General features: G+C 38.6%; 1 protein-coding gene across 1 annotated transcript in view; it reads left to right on the forward strand.

Annotated features, from left to right (window-relative positions):
* Positions 1–27714, forward strand: part of LOC124614040 — a 422676-nt gene that overhangs the window by 299033 nt on the left and 95929 nt on the right. The window contains exon 2 of the mRNA XM_047142870.1: positions 11352–11481. Within this exon, the coding sequence (XP_046998826.1) occupies positions 11352–11481 (130 nt within the window). The remainder of the gene's footprint in view (positions 1–11351; positions 11482–27714) is intronic.

Below are 27714 nucleotides of genomic sequence, written 5' to 3' on the forward strand. Positions count from 1 at the left end.
ACTGGGCTTTTGTGCAGTTAGTCCCCCTACTCATAGCCCATAGTAATTCATACACTACTTTCATCGCAGTAATAAACGTAATGTAAACAAACACAAATGTGATGGTTGGTCAGCAGTCGTAGCCCATGAGCACTGTTGATCTTAAGCTCTTGGAAATAGGTGATACTCACGTATTATATATTACTTCTGGTTTATTGTTATGATGAACGTAGTATAGCATGCGAATGTTCGTTTGCTCTCCATCACAGAAAAGCAGGACGAACAATTTAAAAAAAAAGTTTTTCATTCTCATTAGGAAGACCTCACGATAAAAACAGTTTTACGTGCGTGGGATCAGGGACCATTGATATCAAAGCACAGCGCATTTTCTTACATTCTGACATGCTGGGCAAAGTTAAAACGTCATGAACTTCTCTTAGTCATTGTTTTTTCTCGTAGAAACTTATAAAAAACATAGGGAACAATTGTGGGCAAGAATTCGTAATTTCGTAAACTAAGATGTGTTTTCTGTTATGAAGTAGTAATGAGCAGCAGTAAAAGGGAATTATTCCTTCAGGTTTAAACTGAAAGAGATACTCAAAAAAAAATGTAATCTGAATCTGATACAACTGGCATCAGTCCGACGACAGAAAGCGCCCTGCGATAACAATGTTTCAAGTGTTTTTTCCTTGCAATTATAATTTTCTAACGTTGTTGTTATTATTGCCAGGCCGTAGAGCTGTGTTCCACAATGGTATGTCCCGTTCAAGAAACTATTTTCCAGGAAATCTGTTTTGGTTTGTGTTGATAAACTCGAACAAACACGTGACATTTGGCTTGCGTACCGCAAGTGCAACGGGTGCTCGAAAAACTACGAACTAGCCACAACAAAAAGCTATCGTTCTTCTTAAAATTTGACAATTTCCTAAAACACACGCGAAACCAACAATAAACCCTACCAATGCCTGTTGTATTTGTAACTTAAAAGTTGTAATTGCGTTTTCCATCACTAAATAGCTAAACTGTTTGCAGGAAAAGTACGTAAAAACCTCGTGCTGGCGCTCCTATAACACGCGTATAACTTTGCCATACTCTGTGTTGTTTACCAGAGCATCAGCCAGTCACCAGATCTTAATATTTAATGATTACTTGAGCTTTAATTACATAAAGTTACATATTTTGTGAGAATATTGACCGTAAATGCTATTTAAATGTCATAATCAATAAGAATAACAACAATCCAAACCATATTTTAACACAGGAAAATAGTCTATTTCAACCAATGTTTGGAACGGTATTGTCCCGACAAGTGCTGCTACGGAAACTGAACTGCTATGTTTAACAGCAGTTGCAGTTGATCTCCGTATCTCCAAGAATATTCGCAAAAAATAAATATAAAAAAACCACAACTGTAATTTTTTAAATTTATTTTGTGACACTTCCACTGGAAACTTTAGGTTATTCAATAGAATATATTATATTTGTTACTGACGCCAAGTAGGTTATGTACATCACTCCAGTGTGATAATACGTTTCGTTTGACGTTAATTAGTCCCTAGTTCCTTTTCATTCATTAGTGTTATAGTTTAACTGCGAGTATTTACACAATTTGTTTTGCAATCTCAAGTGTGTACAGGAATGTAAATAGCAGCACTGGTGATTACCACAGCTCTTGTTGTAAACTGTATGATGGAGAGTTAGATTATATGCTATGATACGGGACTTGAGTATAGCTGGGCAACAGATTTCTCGAGAACATTTAAATTAAAATGTCCACTTAACACTATGGTTTGTCATTCCATTTGCAAGTTAAAACTCTAATAATGCGTGTGATTATTTCATAAATAAAAATCATCAAATGGAACCATGTGTATCGTGAATCAGTTCTGCTTCTACAGCAAGGTTCAAAATATTAATCACTGCGAAATCGGAGGCTGTATTTTGTATTACTTCGTAATATAAATGGAAACTCCGGTTTCATCTTTCTTCTCTGAGTGACTGGTAGTACCTGAAGGACTATAAATTCTAACGTAAAGTTCTTACTGAACAATGGCAAAGCGAAACGAAACAAAACTTCACAGCCACGGTTAATAATTAGACAAAAGAATCGCAGCTATATTGCCACAAATCGCTGCTAATTTGTCAGGCAGCCATTTTGCATGCACGACTCACATGCAAAAGAAGACTGCCTCGGATTTCCGTGCGATCGGTGACCGATTGCTGCGATTTTCCCGGTGCCCACACGCGTGCTATCTAGGAAGCGATCGACTGGCTACGGGACAGTTCGCTGCGATTCAATGACAGGGCCGTGCTGACGTGCAGCATTAGTATATTACTCGCTTAAGTCTTGGAAGTTATATTGCTCCATGTTTCTGAATACATCGATAAAAATGCTTGTAGAATGTCAGTTCTTCCTTTGGTTTTGAAATTTTAATGAACAGTTGTTGCATCGTGCTCTTTTATGTCAGTTTATTTACATTTATGTTCCTTAAGGTATTCTTTTTGAAACGGTAGAAATCTTCCGTAATAGAAATAGCTCTCTGACTAATAACGTCTTTGGTGTGAATGTGTAGTTAGTCTCTGGTGAGTTCAGTATTATTTTGTTGCTCGTTGTAACGTAAGCTCAACAAAAGCACTTACCGCCATTGTCGAAAAATGAATCCACTAAGAAAAATAGCCGTCTTTGTTTGCATCGGATGTTTAAGTACTTCCATAGTACAAAGCAATGCTGCAGAAGAAGCTGATCAGGTGAGTATTTTTCATGTGTGCTCTAATTTTTGTCATTGTACTTTTAGCACGAGGTGAATGACAATCGAACATGTCTCCCATATGGCCGAATTTCTCTCATTTAAAAAGTTAGGGTCCTTTCGTCTGCAGTCGAGTTAAAACATTGGATCACATATTAAGCAAATGGAAATTTCGGAGTCAATGAGAGAAAATTCAATCGCCAACTAGGCTGCAAATTAGAAAAATGTCCTTAGTCAGTCAAAGGCATAGATTATAATTCGCTATCTGTGTTAAGTATTGTGTCTGTTGTTTTTTCACAACATGTATTTTCAGCTGTTACATTGAATGTTAAATGATTATACACATACTTTTCTTACGAAACACGTGTATAAAAACTGCGCAACTTACGGAAATTATTACGCGAAAAGCGCAGCACTAATTGCACTAAGGCTTTGGAAGCGTGTGAAATTTATTATTAATGGTGTAAATCCGCTTATGTAAAATATTGTTCTAACCCATTAACTAAATTATCACGGAACGCAAGTAAGCCTGCTACGAGGGTAATCCCTAAAGTAAGGTCTCTTACTTTTTCATGAGTACATAGACCTGCTTATTTCTACAATGGTTTACATCAGTTTACAGCTTGAACATTTAGCATTTTTCGACATATTCACAATTTCTGTCGATGCATTTTTGTAGACGCTGTGGCAGTTTTTGTATTACTATATCATACCAGCTCGCCGCCATGCTGTTCAGAAAGTTTAAGCTGTAAACTGATGGAAACCACTGTAGAAATAAACAGGTATATGTAATTATAAAAAAATAGCAGACCTTACTTTTGGGATTACCCTCGTATTAATGTGACATATAGTAACATACTAAACTTAAATTAGATATTGTTCCTCTACAGAAGATAATTACTTCTTTCATTAACGGTATGAGGGAGCTCTTGCCAAAGCTGCATGAAGGAATCGTGTATGGCTTCGTTATAAGAATTAATTATTTGCTTGATGTGACTGGAAAATGAGACGGGTTGGGCAAGCCGTATTTTGAATCCAGCTGCCCCCGAATACAGCTCCATTGTTTTAATAACATTGCATTGTTTTAATAACATTGGTGTACGCCTAACTCCTGAACACTATTGGGAATGTGACTGTGGTCAAGTACAAGACTGTATTTAAATTGATCGTAGTATGCGAGACATCCCATCGCTTTTCATATGGGATTTTTGCCCTATGTAAAATATAATATTTGCTATTCCATTACTTTCACAGTCCCATGATCGATTTAGAATCTATCGTCTGGAGCCGGCGGCTTCGATAGACAAACATTCTTGGAAATTACCTAAAGCAATGCTGGTTGTTTCCAGTTCTAGTTGCACTGCCGTGCCATCCTCTTCACTTTCTCAATGGCATTTGAATGAAATTGTTACAGAATAAGTGTTTGTCAATATTTTCGTTGTTCAGGTACTTCGCAAGTATATCGAAAATTGTTACCTTTAATTTTAGATGAAGTGCGATTGCACAGTACATTATGACGATTCACCTTTCACAAAGAAAGTAGCAACATACGACGAAACAAACATGTGAAAATTTGTATGAGAAAAAAAAGTGGATCTGCAGGGCTTGCCGTCTGCTGCATTCACTCTTATTTCGGAATTCGTTACGACTTTTTTTTGTTTTTACACGTACTGTATGTACTTTTCCATTATGACTGATAATTATTGGGTTCAGTTTAATAGTAAGCCTATAGGTAATCATAGAGAGATGATTCGGGGTAATGTATTTGCGAAGCTCACTATCTTATATAGAACGTTTACATCATCTCTGTGCAGACATGCAAATGACACTTTTGTCATTGGTAGATATTAATCGCGCAAACGAAGTTGACACTCCGCGCGCTGGCTGATGGGAGCGGCTGTAAACGGGAAATATCTTTGCAGGCACTCTCTTAAGCCACCGCGCCGAATGTGCGCGTTCAATACCTTTGTAATGTCATATATAATTAGGCTGAACGAACCGTCGCCCCATTTTAGCACCTTTTTCAGTACTCCGTACTAAAATCACAGAAAACTCGAAACACTGTATCACGTAACAAATCTGTTACGAAAATTTGTTCCCGTTATTCTTAGACGTTCCCAACCTTTGTGAGACCATTACCGCAGAGTGCAATAAGATATTAACTGTTAGTGAAGTGAGCCTAACCCCTCCCCCCCTACCCCTCCATTCCACCACTACTATCAGCATTAGCACCTGACTAATATTTAGAATGAAACGGAATTTTTTGGAACGCTTACAGTTGTAAAATTACTAAAGATAAAAAGATAAGTTATATTTAGTTTTTGTACGCCAGGAACTATTGAGGCAGTGAGGTAACTGGAACTCCTTATTTCCAGCCGTTTTTTATAGAATGTTGAAGCAATTTTCAGTACTACCTACAACTGCTTTTCATAAAATAAATCTAACTATTCACATTGAGGGTAGATACTTGTATAAAAACATGCTACTCCTGTATCAGTCCTCTCCCTAGCTTTATATGCTTTACCGACACACTGCTTCCTCATTTAACATCAATCAAATTAAAGTGTGTGCACTATATTTCTGTAAATTATCTGATTGCTAGACTCCTTGGTTCTGAAATGGCAGAATGCTAAATCTTCAGGCTGCCAATGTTTTGTGCCTGACGGCTGCACTAATAGTAATAGCACTGTGTAGGCCCGACAGTTATAAAGTACCCATTTACATAGTTACCGTGATACAGCTCTGTTAACTCCCAACTCATTGAGTCGCGCGTAAATACTGTTTGAGTACCATGTATTTATTGGTATTTTATGTAATCAGTATCAACAGTTATGCGAAACAGTGATAATATTAAAGATTCTTTGAAAATAATTTAGTTTCGTGCCGAAACACAGTCGAGCCCTTTTGTTTTCACCCCTCAGAAATTTTCATTTAATCCTCAGGGGGTAATAGCGCCGAGGTTGAGAACCACAGCTTTAGAACAACGTCCCGTTTTCCGCCACTCTAGCGGGACAAATCGAACCAAAAATGACGCCTCTTGTATTCATTTTTCACTTGAACTGAATATTCGGGTAAAAGCCAAATATTTCTGGCAATCATATTATAAATTCCAATGTTTACGAAGCTAACACGCCATATTTGGTGGTTTTCGTATTTATTTTGGCGTATTACGAGAATACAAATACACTGCATTACCTATCTCTCGAAAACTCTTCATTTTGGATACGGTACTGTTTGTCGTGCTAAAGTGTCTAAAAGGGCGACATCGGTCTGTAAAATGTTTAAGGAGAATTTTGTATCTGTTCTCTTCACGTAGCAAACGTACAAGCATGAAAAAAATTGATGGTCCTGAAACCTTAAAGCTCTTCATTGATGGTGAATATTATAGCTCAGGCTTTCCAATTGTGCAATAATATTGATGGGTATGGATTATGTTGAGATGTTGCACAATGATATTCAACAGATCAAAAACTTTTGAAATATGTTGCGCAACAAAAAAATATTGTGCCGTCTTGACAATATCCCTGCCCGTCACTCACGTGCTTCGGTGAAATATTGTCTCGGGTTGTTTGTGTTCGGCATTGTGTTTATCCACTAAAATGAGATCAAAACAAGAAGAAAAATCGTCAGTATTAGAATGTATCGAAATGTAAAAATAGCTGACAATGTTATGGGATGTTAGTATAGATGAAGAAAAAACCGTCGTTGCTCTCCATGCACAGATTGTTCCTGGAGGAATGGGCTCTATTTAGAGATATGACAGAAACAAACATGGGCTCTAAAATGCATACCTTAAGAGCTGTGAGTACTTGTTCATCTCCAATACTGTAAAACAAAGTTCTTCTACTGCAAGCTTTTTGCCTTTCATGTTCTGAGAAGTGGAAGTACGGACCTAAACAATAAAATATGTCCAGTATACAAGTGCTGTACTGTGCATATCTTAAGAACAGAGATTTTTTCATCTTCGCTACTGTGAAAAACATCTGTTCCACCGAATAAGTGCTCATCGCTCTTAAGGTATGCATTTTAGAGCCCATGTTTACTAGACAGTTTTTTCTTGTATCTACCCCCAAAATATGGAAAGCAAAGAACTTGCAGTAGAAGATATTTGTTTCACGATATTTGAGGTAAAGTGCTCATAGTTTTTAATGTATTCATTTTAGTGCCTGTGTTTACTAGACTTTTGTTTCGAATTATCGTTCCTACCATATCCTGAATATTGATCATTCTTTCCGGGACAACCTGCAGAGTTGTACCCTACAGTTATGGGGGTAAATATTTACTAATTATTGAAAAGCAAACATTGGGGTAGCCGTATCCAGTAATTTATCAAATGTTGGGCGGTCAACGTGTAATCAAATCTATTAATTGTTTATCTCCTCCGAACTCAGTTTTCTTGACGCATTATCGTGAGTGAATTTTGAACTTTTTCATCATCCTTTTTTTCTACTGCTTGAAAGTAAGTAGAGCATTTATCACAATAGCAACACACTGAAGATCAAAAATATCGAACCAGGCTACACACTACAAGTTTCTATTGTGTGGTCTAGGGAGAATTTCAATAATATTGCGTAATATTATTGTACAAAAACATTGCTTGTCTAACGGCATGCCCAGGAGAGGCGCTGCAAGCGATGTCGTGCTGTTAGCGAAGGCACTCATGTCGGCCCTCTACTGCGATAGCCCATTAACTCCAGATTTCGTCGCACTGTCCTGACGGACACGATCGTCATACGCCCCACATCGAATTATGCTGTTATTTCAAATAGTATTGATTGTCTATTAGCACTGGGAACTCTACGCAATCGCCGCTGAGGTCGATCGTTAAGTGAAGACGGTCGGTAACTACGTTGTCTGTGGTGACAAGTGATGCTTTAAATTTGGTATTCTAGGAACACTCTTGACGCTGTGGATCTCGGAATACTGAATTCCTTAACGATTTCCGAAATGGAATGCCCCAGGCGTCTATCTCCAACTACCATTCCGTGTTCAGAGTCTGTTAATTTTCGTCGTGCGGCTATAATTACGTCAGAAATCTATTCACATGAATTACCTGAGTACAAATCACAGCTCCACCAATGCACTGCCCTTTTATAACTTCTGCATACGAGATACTGCCGCCATCTGCGTATGCGCATATCGCTATCCCATGACTTTTGTCATTTTTATATCTTCGACTTTTTTGGTTTACGAACCGGTGATTTCGGCGCTGTTTTCCAGTTAAGGAAGATGCGAAAGTGTACACAGCCCTACCGATAATAGTGTCGTCAGCCGTTTTTTATTGCTTCCTGATACCTTCCGCCCCTCATCGAACTTCAGATTCCCTTGCGCGCGAAATCCAACGCCGATTCCCAGAACAAAATGAACGTGTCGACACTATATATGCCCCCATTCGTTCCCAATTTCCATACGGAGAGCTCCCTCCCTTTGCTGCACAACGAAGTCACAACGATAGTTTATCATTTTCTTTGTGGTGCCTTCCTGACTGTACACAAGCATCTACATCTACATTTATACTCCGCAAGCCACCCAACGGTGTGTGGCGGAGGGCACTTTACGTGCCACTGTCATTACCTCCCTTTCCTGTTCCAATCACGTTGGTTCGCTCGCTCGAATCTCTCTGACTTTACATTCGTGATCTCCTCGGGAGGTATAAGTAGGGGAAGCAATATATTCGATACCTGATCCAGCCGGCCGAAGTGGCCGTGCGGTTAAAGGCGCAGCAGTCTGGAACAGCAAGACCGCTACGGTCGCAGGTTCGAATCCTGCCTCGGGCATGGATGTTTGTGATGTCCTTAGGTTAGTTAGGTTTAACTAGTTCTAAGTTCTAGGGGACTAATGACCTCAGCAGTTGAGTCCCATAGTGCTCAGAGCCAACCTGATCCAGAAACGCACCCTCTCGAAACCTGGACAACAAGCTACACCACGATGCAGTTCGCCTCTCTTGCAGAGTCTGCCACGCTACCAAATAACCCTGTGACGAAACGCGTCGCTCTTCTTTGCATCTTCTCTATCCTCTCAGTCAACCTGACCTGGTACGGATCCCACACTGATGAGCAACACTCAAGTATAGGTCGAACGAGTGTTTTGTAAGCCACCTCCTTTGTCGATGGACTACATTTTCTTAGCACTCTCCTAATGAATCTCAACCTGGCACCCGCCTTACCAACAGTTGTTAAGTTTATGTGATCATAACACTTCAATATCGTTCCGTAAGCATACTCTCAGATATTTTACAGAAGTAACTGCTACCGGTGTTTGTTCTGCTATCATGTAATCATACACTAAAGGATCCTTCTTTCTATGTATTCGCAATACATTACATTTGTCTATGTTAAGTGTCAGTTGCCACTCCCTGCACCAAGTGCCTATCCGCTGCAGATCTTCCTGCATTTCGCTGAAATTTTCTAATGCTGCAACTTCTCTGTATGCTACAGCATCATCCGCGAAAAGCCGCATGGAACTTCCGACACTATCTACTAGGTCATTTATATATATATTGTGAAAAGCAACAAAATTGAATAAGCGCTTTTAAACGTTTATTTCCTATTCCTCTTCTTCGCAGAAAATTAAAGTAGCTTTTCTTGTCCGTTCTGTTTGTTGATATCCAACAGTTTTTCTCAATCGTTCTCAATTTTTATATTTTGGATTTTTAAGTTCAGTGTCTTGCTAACAATATTTTCCATCCATTTTTCGTAAAGTACTGGTTGCCCTTGGTGTAATCATATGAAAAGCATGCTGTGAGCATAGGTTATACATAATCAGGTGAGCTAAATACGCCAGCGGATAAAAGATTACACCACCGTTTTATTCGATAGAAGAGAGGAAGAAAGTGTGAAATTTCAACTTCGAAAAGATTCCTCCTCTCGCCAAATAGAGTCGTGGAGTTAACGAAATCGGCCGCCTGTAGTCCAGCTGAAGAGACGACGACTGCCTTCGTTCTGTCCTAGTTTGTTAAAAGACGAATTCTACTGGTCAGTTTCACGTTGGTTTCAGGAGATTTTCCAAATTCATCTATTCAAATGCTGACTCTTGGTTACAATTTTTCAAACCAATCCAAAAATGTGACTTTCAAAAGAAACTTATGCAGCTTTAGTTATTATGCCAGCCAACAAAAAAAGAAAGCATGTAAGTATTGCAATAACTCCACTAACGCGTTCAGCTGTGATGTTCTTTAAACTAACTGTTGTAGTCGTCAACAAAGTGCTTTTAAAAGTTTATTTCCTATTTCTCTTCTTCGCAGAACATTAAAGTAGCTTTCTTGTCCGTTCTGTTTGTCGATATTCAACAGTTTTTCTCGATCGTTCTGAATTTTTAAATTTCAGATTTTTAATTTCATTGTCATCCTAACAATATTTTCCATCGATTTTTCGTAACGCATTGGTTGCCCTTCATGTAATCATATGAAAATGTACCGTCAGAGCGTTGATTTAAAAAGACATAATCCACACTCATGTTAATAATAACAAAAGACTGCACGCTGTTGAAATACGTATACCGATTGTGCATCAAAGCAGCCTACCTGAAGAGTACTAAGTGGACAATTATTTGTTTATTCAGTTAGATACTTCCTGTCAAAATCAGAGCTTGGACCACGACATGTTCCCAAGCGCACCGAATCTGATACATTAGGGACACATTATAGGATCACTTTTATGAAACCTCGTAATTGTCTCCTGTTGCCGAACTGGTTGTATAAGGGGAGAGATGTTAACTGGTAGGATCCTTTGCCGTTTTAATGACGCAAGTGTATTACAATCCCCAGGTTACAATAAAAATATCTTTGTAATTCTTGAAAATAATTTTTAAAATGTTATTTTCAACATCAAATTGTCAATCTCTCTTCTCGTATTTTAGTGTTATTTCACCCTTGCAAGTTTATGAATAGCGGTTAACAAGATTCACGTACCCATAGCGTTGGAGGCAAATGAAAGCGCCACAACAAGACAGTTATTTCGTATGACCAAAGTGAATGATTGACCAACATTCTTTATGTGAATAGCATACCAGCAAACGAAAATTCACTCATTTTAGGTTTTACTTGTTTTTCTGCAGTATGATCGCAGTGCATGCGGAGACTGTACAGAAGAACTTTAAAACATATGTGTACTTTTGTTAAATGTTTTTGTCTTGCCATTGTGGCCTGTAGATGAGGTTTATACCTCGACTCCTGTCGTTTCATAAGTAAGTAAGACAACAATGTTTGTGACTGGTAGCGATCTCTGCTGAGGAACCTTTTGATTATTTTGAAACAGTTAAGGTCGAGTAACGTTCTGTATGGCTTTAAATTGCAAGCATCATAATGTTCAGATGGAAATTCAGACAGTGAAAAGCAAGAAATAAGAATGGACGATATTCAGTCATTCAAAAATGTGATATATGTTGCGGTAACGAACAGATTTTATGAGAGTTCTTGGATGTTACACCTTTGTTCCCCCTGGTCAGTGACATTTAGGATAAGCACGCCAATTTGCATTCCACTTTGTGATAAGTCTCATTGTTCGACTGGGAAATCGGGCAACTTTATGATTCTGTGGATTACTTGGTCCTTATAAGTAGAAAAATTGTGCATTTCTAGATTGGAATGTTGCTGTTCTTAGCAGTCTGTTCGCCGTCTGTTTTCAGGGAGTGTGTCCGTTCTCGGGCGAAGCGGCTGAAGATGAACCTATGAGCGCGAAGTATCAGAAACCGCCGGACCACAGCAATTCTGAGCCGTTTAAGGAAGGACGCCGCAATAAAGTGCATCCTGACATAGGTAAGAAGTGCATTTTGTTATAAAATCGTAGTTTCAGTCATTCATATATCTCATATCTTTCTCTAACATCAAGCCGAGATACATAACACTATGACTGCCCAGTGTTAAAGAAAGCAGTTAATTTTTTTTCATTAGTCAGGCCATGCATTCCTTCTCCATACTCCGAATAGTACTGTTAATTGCCTGCATGTTGGTACATTTTGTTTCTCCACATGTTCAGTAGTTTTGTCTTTCGATTTACAGAAGGAGAAAGCTAAAAGGCGAGCTGATGTTACTATTTTTATCTTCTCTGTTCGCTCGGAGAAGTATTAGGGGGCTCAGTAACATTTTCAGATTAATCCCTTAAAACCGCCTCTTCCCTTTTTACGAGTAGCTTTCGTGACCTACTAGATGTCTTTCTTCAGATGTCTGTCGCTTCACATTTTTCAGCACTTCTGTTACGCCGCTTTTGAACGGTAGTAACTTGTAGGAGGGGTTGATATGGTGGAGGCTGCACGTACATTAACATAGAGAGTTGTTCAGATGAAAAAATGGCTGCCATGATTCAACTATATCTACCTTGAAACTGTGATACTTTTATCTACGAAAGTATCTCATTTCTGATACACACCCGATAAACTGAAATTTACACCTATTCCCGTTAAATCAGTTGAAGGAAAAATCTAAGTAACAGATGTTAATTGCTGTCAATTTGAAAAATTAAATGCATTATTATTTCATGAAAAACTGACACCATTATGAAGAACATTTTCAACTCAATGTGTAGAATACTGGGAATGTAATGGAATCAGCTCATTTTTTCACAGTAAAAATGTAATAACCCGAAGGGTCCACTTTTTATTCCGTAAACATGCTTCAATGTACACAAATAAGTGTGGTCTCATCAGTCCAATTTTATTCTAAACAGTTGCTCCTAACAAATAACATCTAAAAATTTAAAAGCTTTAGTGCAGTAATAAACATTTCGGATTATGTGCCGTATTTTTAAACTGAGGATGAACTCGCATGATATTTGGGCATCTTGTTTTCTACTTATACATCTCTTCAATGAAATGCACATACTGAACTACTCTTCAGTGATATCCATACCAGTGACACACGCAAAGTTTATGGTTTTCTTCATCCTTGACTCCCGTCTTGTTAGGGATAATGTGTAATAGTTTCTTAATTATTACATCTAAATTATCGAATCCCTAGGAAATAATTGTAATAGATTTCTTTTATTTTTTGAGTATGAGCAGGGGAGAATCCTGCACCTTGGAGAACACTTTACAGAATTTCACCTCTAGCCAGCTCTATAATGGAGGTTTAATATATTTTCTTATTCTGTTTTAAATGATAGCATTCACTTCATGTGTACTGCAGTTATGTCCCGAAATTACAAAAATTACTCCGGAAACGTAAGGTTTTTCCAAATTTGAAAAATATTCCATGCTCATTTACCTAGGAGCAAATATTCTATTCAAATTCAAAAGTATTTCAATCGAGAAAGCCCTGTCAGTACCGTATTTAATGGACTATGTGTTACAGCATTACTCTTATTACACACCAGTAAATTAAACTAAGGAGAAGTTTTATTAAAAAACTAGTTACGAGTTAAATGCGTTTTGAAATAGAAGCTATTGGAGACTAACACAAACTACCATTTCAAGACGGGTAAAATTTTTAAGACGTCAGAGAACTCTGTTCAGAAACTTCCTGACAGATTAAAACTGTGTGCCGGACCGATACTCTAACTCTTGAGACTGGAAACTTATTTCATTTGCAAATATCACGTGTCCAATGGTAGAAGACCTTCTTCCTTTTCAAGATGGCAGACGACTGACAAAGTATGGCTTAAGTGCAGTAATAAACATTTCGGATTATGTGCTGTACTTTTAAACTGAGGATGAACTCGCATGATTTTAAAAACATACAGAATTTTGCTCACCATAAAACCCGTATCTGAAGAATTAACAATATACTCCAGGCAGTTGGTTATACAGCGCTTAAATATGTAGAACTCGTAATATTTATGAACGCTGAAACATAACCTCATGTGTCACAACAACAAAAACTGGAGAAACTGCTTATGATAGTCTCTTTTGCGCATTTCTTCATGTGACTAAAATTGGTCACTCGATTGAAATGCTAACCAGGAAGTGCAACTTTAATGTGGGGCCGAAGTACATTTGCATACTTGTGTGAATTGTTCGGGTCCCGTTTTCGAGCATCGTGGTTCCAGTTAACATACGGGGAATCGCGTACGGTTGGTAGCAATGGACGAAACGACTATCAGGGAACTTGTATCAAAGTAGCCGAGGAAATTGCCCAGTGCGTTGGGGTGCCAGATGGAAAGCTATTAAAATAAGACATTTATTACTGAGAAGTAGGATTATTTTAAAAATAGATAAGTATTAAAATAATTATTTCATGTTAGCTTACAAGAAAAAATTACGTGCTTGGTTTTAATCAAGAACATATAAGTTCCGACTGGAGTGATGTTACGTTTATGTTTATCAATGGCACCTACTTTGGTACAAAATGATAAGCTTATTTATTGGAGCATGTAACAGTAAAACTATTCACAAGACATATCCCTGAAACGGTATTTCACCATTGCAATCCCCTCAACTGTCCGTGGCAAAAGGCGGTTTTCCTTTTTTAGTTTACTAAGATGTTATAAAGGCATTGTGTCCTGGATTGGAAAAGCAGAGCTGTAAAAATTTTCAGTAACTGCGAGAAAGGTTCAGCTTCTTTAGCAGCCGAAGAATTAACATCAATTTTAAAATCTTAAGTAAATCTGTTTCTGTGCCACCAATTACCTGAATTGACGTAACGCTATAAATTACAGAATTGCTCAAACATTTCAGAACCATCAATACCAATACCCTTCTTTTACAGCTATTGTGTGCAGAATTAGAATTCTTCAAACTGAAAGTTTCTTACGTCTCCTTATTTCACCGATTTCAGGTGCTTCAACCATTCGTTCAGATCAGCTGAGCAAAGCAAGTTTGCACATTTTCACGAAAATAGGCGCCTCTAGAGACTGAATTTTCTTCTAAACTGATGAACTTTTTAAGCTACAAACGACATTCAATGAAGTTCGACCCATTTCCATTCAAATTTTCTCTTTGTTTCCAGTACTCGGACACTTTTGAATTTCGTCTTACTTCCGTAAAACTCTTCTTTGAAAGAAGAACAGATCAGCTGAGCAAAGCAAGTTTGCACATTTTCACGAAAATAGGCGCCTCTAGAGACTGAATTTTCTTCTAAACTGATGAACTTTTTAAGCTACAAACGACATTCAATGAAGTTCGACCCATTTCCATTCAAATTTTCTCTTTGTTTCCAGTACTCGGACACTTTTGAATTTCGTCTTACTTCCGTAAAACTCTTCTTTGAAAGAAGAATATTTTTGCCATAGTTTATCTGAAAATTTTACATACTCTTCTTTCCACTATCGAAAACAATGCCCAGCGGTTCTGAAGATATTTCAGTTTACTACAGTTGGTATTTGTAGGCATCCAAAAATTTCAATAAATATGCATATAGTCAGTGGCCACTGCTAACATGTTAACTGCAGTTTTGCTGAAAAAAAAGGATGTCACTTTCAGAAAATAATAGCCGATCGAAGGAAACATGACAATAACATTTTTCTTCCTGCTCACACTATGAACTTACGCATATTGTCCAGAAGTGAACCACATCTTTCATGTTAATACCATACCACTTGAAAACGTTCCTTTCACACTTCAAGGAGCTTTTACTCTGAAGTGGAATCTCATTTATCCACAATGGGTGGAAGCGCAGGCCATCCATCCAGATTATCGAAATTCTAGATAAATTCGGAAAAAAATTGTAAGAGCATAGGTTAAATCCCGTAAACGCACAGGTTAAATTTATTTTCACTTAAATATGCAAATTTAAACATAAATTTTAAGATATTGAAAAAAAACAGTGAATTTTATGCACTGAAATAATCAGTAGTTTCTTCTGAGTCAGCTCGTAAGTCGTTTATGTACGATACGTTCTCAGAGGCATTTCACCAGCATAAGTTCCGTCGAAGTTGCTTCCTCTTGGTGTTCCAAATAAACCATTTTTTGTCCAGTTACGTCGTTGTCTCTGTATATACGATAAGGCCTTCATAATGGGCCTCAACTTAGTCAGTTAATCCATTATCACTGTCGACGTCTGCAATTGTACAGACTGGAATCATTCCGTCATAAGAAATCATCCTTTTGACACAAAAATCATGTTCGCTTCACATTATTCTTCCAATTTGACACCGTTGTAGTTCCAACACTAAAATTACCCACAATATTTTTTCAAGAATTGTTCATTACTCATTCCATACTGCGCGTCTAACTTTTTACCCATGGGTACTACCACGTTCAATGACTTTTATGTCATTTTTCATTTGACACAAGCGGGGCGTTACAGTTCTGCACAACTCAGTGTTATCATGTTACCTAACACCGTGCCACAATCCATGTATGACAGTTGGGTAAAATTAAATTTAATGAATGCTGTTGATGACTGCTGCGCCTATTATTTCCGAAGTATCAAATGCAGTTAGGTTATTGTACTTAAGTAAACAATCCGGACGAACCGAAAATTCGGATTAATACGAGCTGGGCAAACGACGTTCCACTGTAATAACATCTTCATTTGAAATTGAAATTATACTGGGTGATTCAGAAGATATGCAAATAGTAAAAATAAAAAAAAAAATGTTCATATAAACATAGATCCGCAAATGTTTAGTTACTGAGCTACGGCTAATAAACGATTTTTCCTAAAATTTAGCAATTTCGCTGATATGAAGCCATTAAAGTTAAAGTAAAGTGTGATTTCCATTTATTTTGTTGTTATTGATTTGATGAATCTAATAAAACATGTCCCAGACATGTATCTCCAGTAGTTTTCCAGAACATCCAGTGAAGCAAAGAAGTAATTTCTTACAATGTTTAATTTATTAACTACTTAGCCCAATTTATTTTCTAAATTCTTGACAATCGCACAAAGCTTTCAACAGAAGTTGTAGAGAATTTAATTTTCGAAAATGTTGGTAATAAAGTTAACTGAAACTGTATGAATATGTCGGATAATCTGTTTTTATTAATACCATAGCACCCGTGAATTCGTATTAAACCAGAAAAAACAAAACTGAGTATTAAGGAAGTTGTACAGTGTACATACAATTTCATAATACATTCACTATATGTCCAAAAATATCTCCATCGAGTTCAATGCATTTAGCTGCACGTGTATGAACAGATTTTGGTGTTCGTTTCAGTTTTACAGGGTTGATCTTAATTTCGTCTATTGCACTCATAATGCGAGCAAGTAATGCCTCACGTGTATTGACTTCGCCCTCATAATTTATGTCTTTCATCCATTCCCATACACAAAAATCCATTGGTGTTAAATCGGACAATCTGGATTTCCACAGACGTGTAGCACCATGACCAGTCCATTTCTGGGGAAAATGTTCATTCAAATGTGTAGCAACTATGTTGGTGAACTGTGGCGGAGCGCCGTAATGTTGAAAATATATTTGCAACCGCGTGGCAAGTGGAACATCTTCGAGCAAGCGGGGCATTTCCTCTTGAAGGAATTGTAAGTACGTCTCGCCAGTTAGATGTCCTGGGGAAATGAATGGTCCAATAAAGTGCATGTTGATTATACTACACCACACATTTATGCTAAATCGCTGCTGAGTATTGCGTTGCACTGTTGCATGTGGGTTTGCGTCAGACCATACGTGCTCGTTATGTAAATTGTTTATACCATCTCGAATAAACTGTGCCTCATCAGTAAATAGAATGCATTTGTGTGACTGCCGATTAGTAATTAACCAGTTGCGCAACTCCAAGCGAATGGCAGGATCTCTCGGATGTAAATGATGCACTTTTTTTTATGGTAAGGATACAGATTATTGTACTTCAATGTACGCTATACCTCAGATTGTGAAATATCAAATCGTTCAGAAATATGTCGTTTATATGAAATGCCAAATCGTTCAGAGATATGTCGCTTACTCATACCCGGGCTACGTTGGACAGCATCCATAATACCATCATCATCATCATCGTCTTCACGTATCGAGCGCTCGTACTGATTATGATGCTAGGTAGAGAACCTGTCTCCCGCAACATTCGAAATACTTCACTAATGGTTCGTAAATTCGGAATCGTCCGAGTTAGATAACATACGCGATATTCGTTAACTCCAACCGTAGCATTACCATCACATTTGCCATATGCAAACACCATATCGGCATATTCCTCTGTCGTAAATTTGAAAGGCATCCCTATTTCATAAATAACCTAGAAACAACAACAGTTACTATGTGGTTTTACTTAAATACACCGTTGTTATTATGGTCTTTCTCCGAACAATACAGAAAACTAGCTCGATTCAAGGTTAGGAAACGACTGAAACAGCTAACTAACGGTTGCCAACTATAATATAAACGGTTCTGCATTCTTAGTGGAAAGTAAACAAATTTACTTACTTCTTTTGATGTTCTGGGAAACTACTGCAGATACATGTCTGGCCGGCCGGGGTGGCCGAGCGGTTCTAGGCGCTACAGTCTGGAACCGCGCGACTGCTACGGTCGCAAGTTCGAATCCTGCCTCGGGCGTAAGTATGTGTGATGTCCTTAGGTTAGTTAGGTTTAAGTAGTTCTAAGTTCTAGGGGACTGGTGACCTCAGAAGTTAAGTCCCATAGTGCTCAGAGCCATTTGAACCATACATGTCTGGGACGTGTTCTATTAGATTCACCAGACCAATAGCAAACAAATAAATGGAAATCGCGCTTCACTTTAACCTCGTACAGTTTAGCGATGGTGTCATATTAGCGAAGTTGCTAAATTTCAAGCAAAGTCTTTTATTAGTTGTAACTAAACATTTGTGGACCCATGTTTATATGAACTTTTTTCTTTACGTTTACTTGTAGAATATCATATTAAAATATTTGCATATCTTCATGAATCGCCCTGCATGCCATTGTTAAAATAGTCAGAAGCCTACCTTCGTAACAGGGGAGACATTAAAGAAAATTAATATATCAACCAAAATATTTTAAAAGTTAAATTCATATAGAGTAAAATGCCAGATATTATACTGAATTTAAATGCCTGCCGCACACAACCAAAGGACGAAAAAAACTGGACATTCCATCATTTTTCTGGACGGATGATAACACTACTCTGCCACGTGATCCGCATAAAATGACTTTGATAAAATTTTGAAGCATTGCGTCGTTCACATTTTGCCTGCCACCATCACATAAGAAAATTATTTTGTATAAATTAGCAAGTTTAGACACATGTATGAAACTCTTATTTAGTAAATGTTTTAGTCTTGTATAAAATTTAAAAACAAGTTTTTAATTCTGCATGATTTTTCGCCCTGCATTCTTTTAGGAAACAGTTCTTATAAAAAATTTGAATGTCTCAGATCTTGGCAGCCTAAACGCTCACCTATGTTGAGATTACTTCCATCTCATTACTCATCATAGTTGTTATAACGGTTCAAAATTATTGATTAATGACGTATAATTATAAGAATTCACATAGCAAATTGCATTTGTTGAACACTTTACATTTGATGCACTTGATGTCACACCCTTTTGTATGACAAGTAGCTAACTCTTCAGAACCATTTGTAACTGGTAAGGGAAGCATCTGATCACTGCACTGCGAGACTGTCAACGGAAGCAATCTCACAGAAAAGCTAAATGGGTATTATCCCTCGTGATACTGGGGTGACTGGGGGGGTGGAGGAGCAGGCAATACTTTATACCCACCTTTTGAAAGTATTGTGATCTAGCCAGTTTCTCTATATTTCAAAATTTTGTGGAAGGATTTATTGTTTTTAATGAATTCTTGTACCAGATTCAATAAATGTTTTTAATTTTTCAGTTCAATTTAACTTAAAAATTTAAGTCTCAGTAGTAAATGTCACTTTCTCCAGCGAAGATCATATTCAGGAACTCCAGGTTCAGGGCCTTACTTACTCATCAATATCTCTTTAAAATTTATGTTGAGAATAAAAGTTAACAACAATGAACGAAATTTGCATCTTCACTTTCTTCGTGGTGGTCATAAAGTCGGTAGTACACATTACTGAAAAAAGCATTGATATTGCTAAGAGTGTGTTTTCAGGTTCTGAACCGTGATTACACATCAGAACTTCTTTAAAAAGTATGTTGTTAATATAATTGAACAACAGTTAACGAATTTCGTTTTCTTTTAATTTTTTGGGTTGGGCACAAAGTCGTCCCCTCTCCTTCCCACGCCACTTTATGAAAAATGCCTTGGTATTGACAGAGTTAAATGGGAGATTTTTCTTTAAGAATTATCATTTCACAGGACTTAATTGAGGGGCTGAGACTACAAATGCTACAAGTGACATTTCACAAGAAAATTATCTAAATGCACATTTGGAAAGCTAAAGTGTGGCCCTCTTCTGAGTAAAAGAAGTACAAATGATTTCCTGAGTAGTGCCACACACTGTGATAATAAAAAAGTTTAAACTCTAAGCCAATGCCTGGACTGCATTTAAAATACAACTAGTATAAATGAAACGGTGGACAGAAAGAGAATTGCTGCTATATTTAACGAAAGTTTAGGTCTGTATTTTGTAAGTGCAGGAATAGCCTAATGTGTAACCCTTAAGAGTATTTACAGTAATATACACTGCAATGCCATATTTTGAAATACAGCTTGTACATCTTCAGGCAAATCGGCATATTGACACAATAGATCATAAGGTCTTTGAACCTGGTGATGCATATATCAAATATAATGATTTTGATCTCTCTGAAAAGCCAAAGAAATCCTTCAAACATATACGAGGGCGGTTCAGAAAGTAACCTCCGATTGGTCACAGTGCGGGTTGTGGGGGGAGTAGCGACGCCATCTGTGCGTTCACGCACTTAACAGGTCAGTCGGCATCAAGCCGTGGTCGAGTGAACGTCGTACCTGCGCTAGTTTAGTTTTTGTGGCAGTTTGAAATGTGTGCTGCAATAGAAAACCCCGCCAAATGTGAAGTGCGTGCTGTCATAAGGTTTTTTACAGCCAAAGGATATTCTGCAGCAGCTATTCATCGTGAGCTTTGTGCCGTGTACGGACCAAGAGTTATGAGTGAAGGAGTTGTCCGTGAATGGGTACATTTATTTAAAAGTGGACGAGAAAACGTTCATGATGAAGAGAGGAGTGGTAGACCATCATTGGTGACTGACGAACTCGTTCAGACAGTTGATGCAAAAGTTCGTGAAAATCGACGTTTCTCAATGTCGGAGTTGTCTACTGGTTTTCCACAGATTTCTAAGACTCTCTTGTACGAGATAGTGACAGCAAGATTGGGTTACCGTAAGTTCTGTGCACGATGGGTGCCCAAAATTCTTACCGACCACCACAAAACTCAAAGAATGGCCTCTGCATTAGACTTTCTGTCACGTTATGAGGACGAAGGAGAACCATTGTTAAACAGAATCGTGACCGGTGACGAAACCTGGATTAAGTACGTGAACCCTGAGACAAAAGAACAATCAAAGATGTGGGCACATTCAAATTCGCCTACCAAACCAAGAAAAGCCTCGCAAGATTTTTCTGCCAGAAAACTGATGGCAACGGTGTTTTGGGATGCCAAAGGGGTGTTGTTGGTTGAATTCATGGAACGTGGTACGACCATTAATCAAGACGTGTACTGTGAAACAATAAAAAAGTTACGACGGGCTATACAGAACAAACGCCGTGGTATGCTGACTTCCGGTATCGTTTTTTTGCACGATAACGCCCGTCCTCACTCTGCTCGCAGAACAACGGCCCTTCTTGAGTCCTTCAAGTGGGACGTTATCAACCATCCACCTTACAGCCCAGACCTGGCGCCAAGTGATTATCACCTCTTCATGCATTTGAAGAAATGGCTCGGGTCACAGCGGTTTGATGACGACGAAGAGCTCAAAGATGCGGTCACAGGCTGGCTCCAGGCACAAGCGGGTGATTTTTATGCAGAAGGAATTTCAAAGCTTGTGAAGAGATACGATAAGTGCCTCAATCGCTATGGAGACTATGTAGAAAAATAGTGCAAAGATGTAGTTGTAAGATGTATATATTAAAATATTTTTATTTAACTTGGTGTATTTTTTTAAATCAACCGGAGGTTACTTTCTGAACGGCCCTCGTATATCTTTTCCAAAACGGGGAAAAGAGTAATGTAGATAAGCAGAAAATGTTCCATGGTGGAAATGAAAGCAGAAAACGTTCTTTCAGTTAAAGCCATGGAGACCATAGCAGGGGACAAAGTGGCCAAAAGACACGGAAGGAAACAAAATACAATGGAGGAACATCAGGTGGAGCTGAATCAGCAAAGAAAATCCTCTTAACATTGCAGTTCAAGTATTTATGCAACAATGCTCTTGTGTTTACAGAAACACAAGATCACGGCAATATCGCATCACGATTGTGTGTGAATTGCCTCAGTATGCGGTTAAGACAACCGGAGTTACGCGCTGGTCATGACACTGTCATGTAACAGTTGTGTGTCGGAAGTGAAAGTACAGTTACACTTGGGAAATGAACGTAGAGGAGCAGATTCAGCAATCCTGCATCGCCGTTCTATGCAAGGTCCTAGTGGAGGTAGTTTGCAGTTGCCTTCATCAGACCTGTTATGAAGTATCAAGGGTGTACCTGTGTCGTGTGGATGACTGCGATCAGTGCTTGTACAATGTAGTGTTGGGTTTGTGTTGTTATAGATAAAAGGAATGGTGATGGAATATAGGTTACTCCTCTCGAACAGCACAAAGGGAGCCGTCGAGATTAGCGTCCCTTCTGAAGGATGGATCACAGTCAGGACATCAGCGCAAAGACCGATCATCAGTAACTTTATACCACCGCGTCTCCTTCCCTTGTCGGCCGAATACTGATTGTGAAAATTTCATCTACCAACGACCTCTCCGCAGAGGCAGGTGCTGTTGAGTGTGAATTGACCTTCAACTTCTATGTGACGTGCTAAATAGGAAATCCCTGTATCTCAGTGCTTTCTTGTGTGGGCATTGTAGCAGAATAGGCTATTTAATGTTCAACAGTTATTCTGGGGTACAAGAAAATCATAGTAAGCTGTTAAATCGGTTCAGATCTCTTTATTGTAACATTAATTTTCAGAACATTACACCATATCAATATTTACATACCTAACTTCGGATTTTTGTTGAAAAATGTGAGAAATAGTAATTTTCCCCGTTCCCCATTGTGAAGTAAACTGATGTATAATATTTCACATACAAGAATTAGTCGCAAGTAAAAATCCTAATATATATTTCGCATACAGAAATTACTATAAACGTTTATGCTTCATATATAGTGCAACATGGATATCCTCGACAATGCTGACGACCCCTGCACATGAAGTGTGAGCCCGCTTGAGACACACGCTACGTCTGATCCAGTTCTCTCAGAGTAGTCAAGATGGTAAAGGGATTCTTCGGCTTCCCCTAACTAGCCAGTATCATTGGACGAATTCAGCTGCTTTGGTTTTAAGGATGTTTTGGAGCTTCTTAGTTATTTTCTATCCAGTTGCAGCTATACGTTTTTGCTTGTATCAGAATTTTCCTGGACTAGATCAAGGCGCTTTCTTACAGACTTAGACCTATATAGCTTGGTTTTATTCTGTTTTTTTTTTTTCTTTATCCGCGTTAGTTAAAGGGAGACAAGGGAACATAGTAGGTGAATATGGACTGAGGCTAAGAAATGAAAGAGGAAGCCGTCTGGTAGAATTTTGCGCAGAGCATAACTTAATCATAGCTAACACTTGGTTCAAGAATCATGAAAGAAGGCTGTATACATGGAAGAACCCTGGAGATACTAGACTGTTTCAGATAGATTATTAAGACAGAGATTTAGGAACCAGGTTTTAAATTGTAAGACACTTCCAGGGGCAGATGTGGACTCTGACCACAATCTATTGGTTATGAACTGTAGATTAAAATTGAAGAAACTGCAAAAAGGTGGCAATTTGAGGAGATGGGACCTGGATAAACTGAAAGAACCAGAGGTTGTTCAGAGTTTCAGGGAGAGCATAAGGGAAGAATTGACAGGAATGGGGGAAAGAAATACAGTAGAAGAAGAATGGGTAGCTTTGAGGGATGAAATAGTGAAGGCAGCTGGGGATCAAATAGGTAAAAAGACGATGGCTAGTAGAAACCCTTGGGTAACAGAAGAAATACTGAATTTAATTGATGAAAGGAGAAAATATAAAAATGCAGTAAATGAAGCAGGCAAAAAGGAATACAAACGTCTCAAAAATGAGATTGACAGGAAGTGCAAAATGGTTAAGCAGGGATGGCTAGAGGACAAATGTAGCGATGTTGAGGCTTATCTCACTAGGGGTAAGATAGATACTGTCTACAGGAAAATTAAAGAGACCTTTGGAGAAAGGAGAATCACTTGCACGAATATCAAGAGCTCAGATGGAAAACCAGTTCTAAGAAGGGAAAGCAGAAAGGTGCAAGGAGTATATAGAGGGTCCATACAAGGACGATGTACTTGAGGACAATATTATGGAAATCGATGAGGATGTAGATGAAGATGAAATGGGAGATACGATACTGCGATAAGAGTTTGACGGAGCACTGAAGGACCTGAGTCGAAACAAGGCCCCCGGAGTAGACAACATTCCATTAGAACTACTGACAGCCGTGGGAGATCCAGTCCTGACAAAACTCTACCATCTGGTGAGCAACATTTATGACACAGGCGAAATGCCCTCAGACTTCAAGAAGAATATAATAATTCCAAGCCGGCCGAAGTGGCCGTGCGGTTAAAGGCGCTGCAGTCTGGAACCGCAAGACCGCTACGGTCGCAGGTTCCAATCCCGCCTCGGGCATGGATGTTTGTGATGTCCTTAGGTTAGTTAGGTTTAACTAGTTCTAAGTTCTAGGGGACTAATGACCTCAGCAGTTGAGTCCCATAGTGCTCAGAGCCATTTGAACCAATAATTCCAATCCCAAACAAAGCAGGTGTTGACAGATGTGAAAATTACCGAACTATCAGTTTAACAAGTCACAGCTGCAAAATACTAACGCGAATTCTTTACAGACGAATGGAAAAACTGATAGAAGCCGACCTCGGGGAAGATCAGTTTGCATTCCGTAGAGATGTTGGAACACGTGAGGCAATACTGACCCTACGACTTATCTTAGAAGCTAGATTAAGGAAAGGCAAACCTACGTGTCTAGCATTTGTAGACTTAGAGAAAGCTTTTGACAATGTTGTCTGGAATACTCTCTTTCAAATTCTGAAGGTGGCAGGGGTAAAATACAGGGAGTGAAAGGCTATTTACAATTTGTACAGAAACGAGATGGCAGTTATAAAGAGTCGAGGGACATGAAAGGGAAGCAGTGGTTGGGAAGGGAGTGAGACAGGGTTTAGCATCTCCCCGATGTTATTCAATCTGTATATTGAGCAAGCAGTAAAGGAAACAAAAGAAAAGTTCGGAGTAGGTATTAAAATCCATGGAGAAGAAATAAAAACTTTGAGGTTCGCCGATGACATTGTAATTCTGTCACATGCAGCAAAGGACTTGGAAGAGCAGTTGAACGGAATGGATAGTGTCTTGAAAGGAGAATATAAGATGAACATCAACAAAAGCAAAACGAGGATAATGGAATGTAGTCAAATTAAGTCGGGTGATGCTGAGGGAATTAGATTAGGAAATGAGACGCTTAAAGTAGTAAAGGAGTTTTGCTATTTGGGGAGCAAAATAACTGATGATGGTCGAAGTAGAGAGGATATAAAATGTAGACTGGCAATGGCAAGGAAAGCATTTCTGAAGAAGAGAAATTTGTTATCATGGAGTATAGATTTAAGTGTCAGGAAGTCGTTTCTGAAAGTATTTGTATGGAGTGTAGCCACGTATGAAAGTGAAACATGGGCGATAACTAGTTCGGACAAGAAGCGAATAGAATCTTTCGAAATGTGGTGCTACAGAAGAATGCTGAAGATTAGATGGGTAGATCACATATCTAATGAGGAGGTATTGAATAGAATTGGGGAGAAGAGGAGCTTGTGGCACAACTTGATTAGAAGAAAGGACCGGTTGGTAGGACATGTTCTGAGACATCGAGGGATCACCAATTTAGTATTGGAGGGCAGCGTGGAGGGTAAAAATCGTAGAGGGAGACCAGGAGATGAATACACTAAGCAGATTCAGAAGGATGTAGGCTGCAGTAGGTACTGGGAGATGAAAAAGCTTCCACCGGATAGAGTAGCATGGAGAGCTGCATCAAATCAGTCTCAGGACTGAAGACCACAACAACAACAACAATTAACTCCTTCTAATAATGAGAAATGTCATATTATCTATTTTGCTCACATTTTTTGACAAGCATTTGTTTTTCTATGCTACTTTTGGAATTGGTAATATGCTCTCCGGTCGGAAAAACTGGAAGCTACAATCTGGAGATATCGCTATTCCACAAGGAAGCATGTTCAATAATGTGGTAAAGGAATTGTCCCTGCTCCATTCTGCCACAAGACCACACTTTCTGATTACGTAACATTCGGTGACCACGATGGAATGTAGTTAGCACATAAATTATGTAAAAATGAAGTTGAGGGTACAAGCAAAACTATGGTAATGATTTAGTTTAATTGCAATAGACATATGTTTGCTTACTTGTGAGATATTAAGACCTGAATATTGCAGAAATGTTCAGGAAAAACGCATCTATATAGAAAAAGGAAGAATACACCACGTGCTGATGTCGACGTATTGTTAAATACTTCGCTTCGACCTCTCGATATATTTCGAACAATATACAGGAGATGGTGACATACATATGGAAAAAAAACACGGTTACTCCGTTCTGTCTCCCTACCCCGTACTGCCAATGAAACTTCACGATGTTATTCGTGAGTAGCGTAAATTGAGTTTCTCGAAGTGGAGCTGCTCTGTCTAAATTGATCATAAAAGGTTTCACATGTGTACAAAGCGAACGAGGGTAGTGAATGGGCACGGCGAACACGATCACACGCCTATTTGTCATTCAGTTTTGCAGACTATATTTCGGTGTCTGGGGACCATCCGCATACAGCCCATCCCAGCAGATTGTGCGCATAATTATGTGGCCAGCGCAGGGACGTATACCCCACGAATGCAATGCATGCACTGGACACTCTATTAAATATATGAGTCGTTAAGTCACAAATATTCGATCACAAATGTTCGTTATAACCCTAATCGTAATAATTAAATCATAATATTGGACAGTACCGATGTCACAGTTGGTATTTTCTTTCCTTTGAACAGACAGCTGATTCCCCTGCTGTACAAGGTGCACCTGCATGGACGCGTTCTTGTAATGGTTCACGAAATGTATAAGCCAGGCGATGTGGTAATCTCGACCCCAATTTGGCCGTTTGCTATATCACAAAATGCTCATGTGAAACACAGATAGATAAGAGGCATTTAATAAGAAGATTGCATTCAGCACGTTTTCTCTTCCGATCCCCTGAAGTCTGCGTGCATTAGTGAGTTTCGTGACGGATGAAAGCATCGTGTTTAATGTGACTGAATCATATCTTAGCCGGCAGCTTCGCAAAATGAGTAATTACAATATTGATGTCATGGTAAGTGTTTCTAATGAATCTTTCCACTCACGGCCATTCTGTGAAAAGTTAGAAGTTGTTGAGAATGTTCGACCAACTCCCCGCCCCAGTATTTTAAGGACAGAGAACAAATCCAGAAATTTCGTACGAACATTTAATTCTGATAATTACAAGAAATAGGTAATGCGGCAGTCAAACATTGTGGAAACTCTTCTGTTGGCCATGTTTGTTTCTTGGGAAAGATAAATCTCCTTAGAACAGTATATATCGTGGTTAATCGGAACTTGATGTTCTGCACACTGCTGTTTCTCGGTACGAAAACTCAGAATCTCATACCTATACATGGATGGCTAGGTGTACATACATTTGGTAAAGTTGAAGTGGTTTGCTATTAGATGAACATTAGATGAACAGTACAGAAACATGCAAGCACATTGAATTAGTGAAACAGAACTAGGAAATACTTGGAGTGAATGGGGCCATTTGCTTTTTGGGAAAACCAGGATTATCATTTCGAGAACTCAGGAAGAGCTGCGACTCCAACAGTTGAGGAAATTACTTTGGAAAATCAACAAAATTAAGTCACATTTGCCATCAATTAAACACATTTATATCTTAATTATATTACGAGATT

Source organism: Schistocerca americana, chromosome 4 (genome assembly GCF_021461395.2).
Source record: "Schistocerca americana isolate TAMUIC-IGC-003095 chromosome 4, iqSchAmer2.1, whole genome shotgun sequence".
Classification (NCBI taxonomy): Eukaryota; Metazoa; Arthropoda; class Insecta; order Orthoptera; family Acrididae; genus Schistocerca; species Schistocerca americana.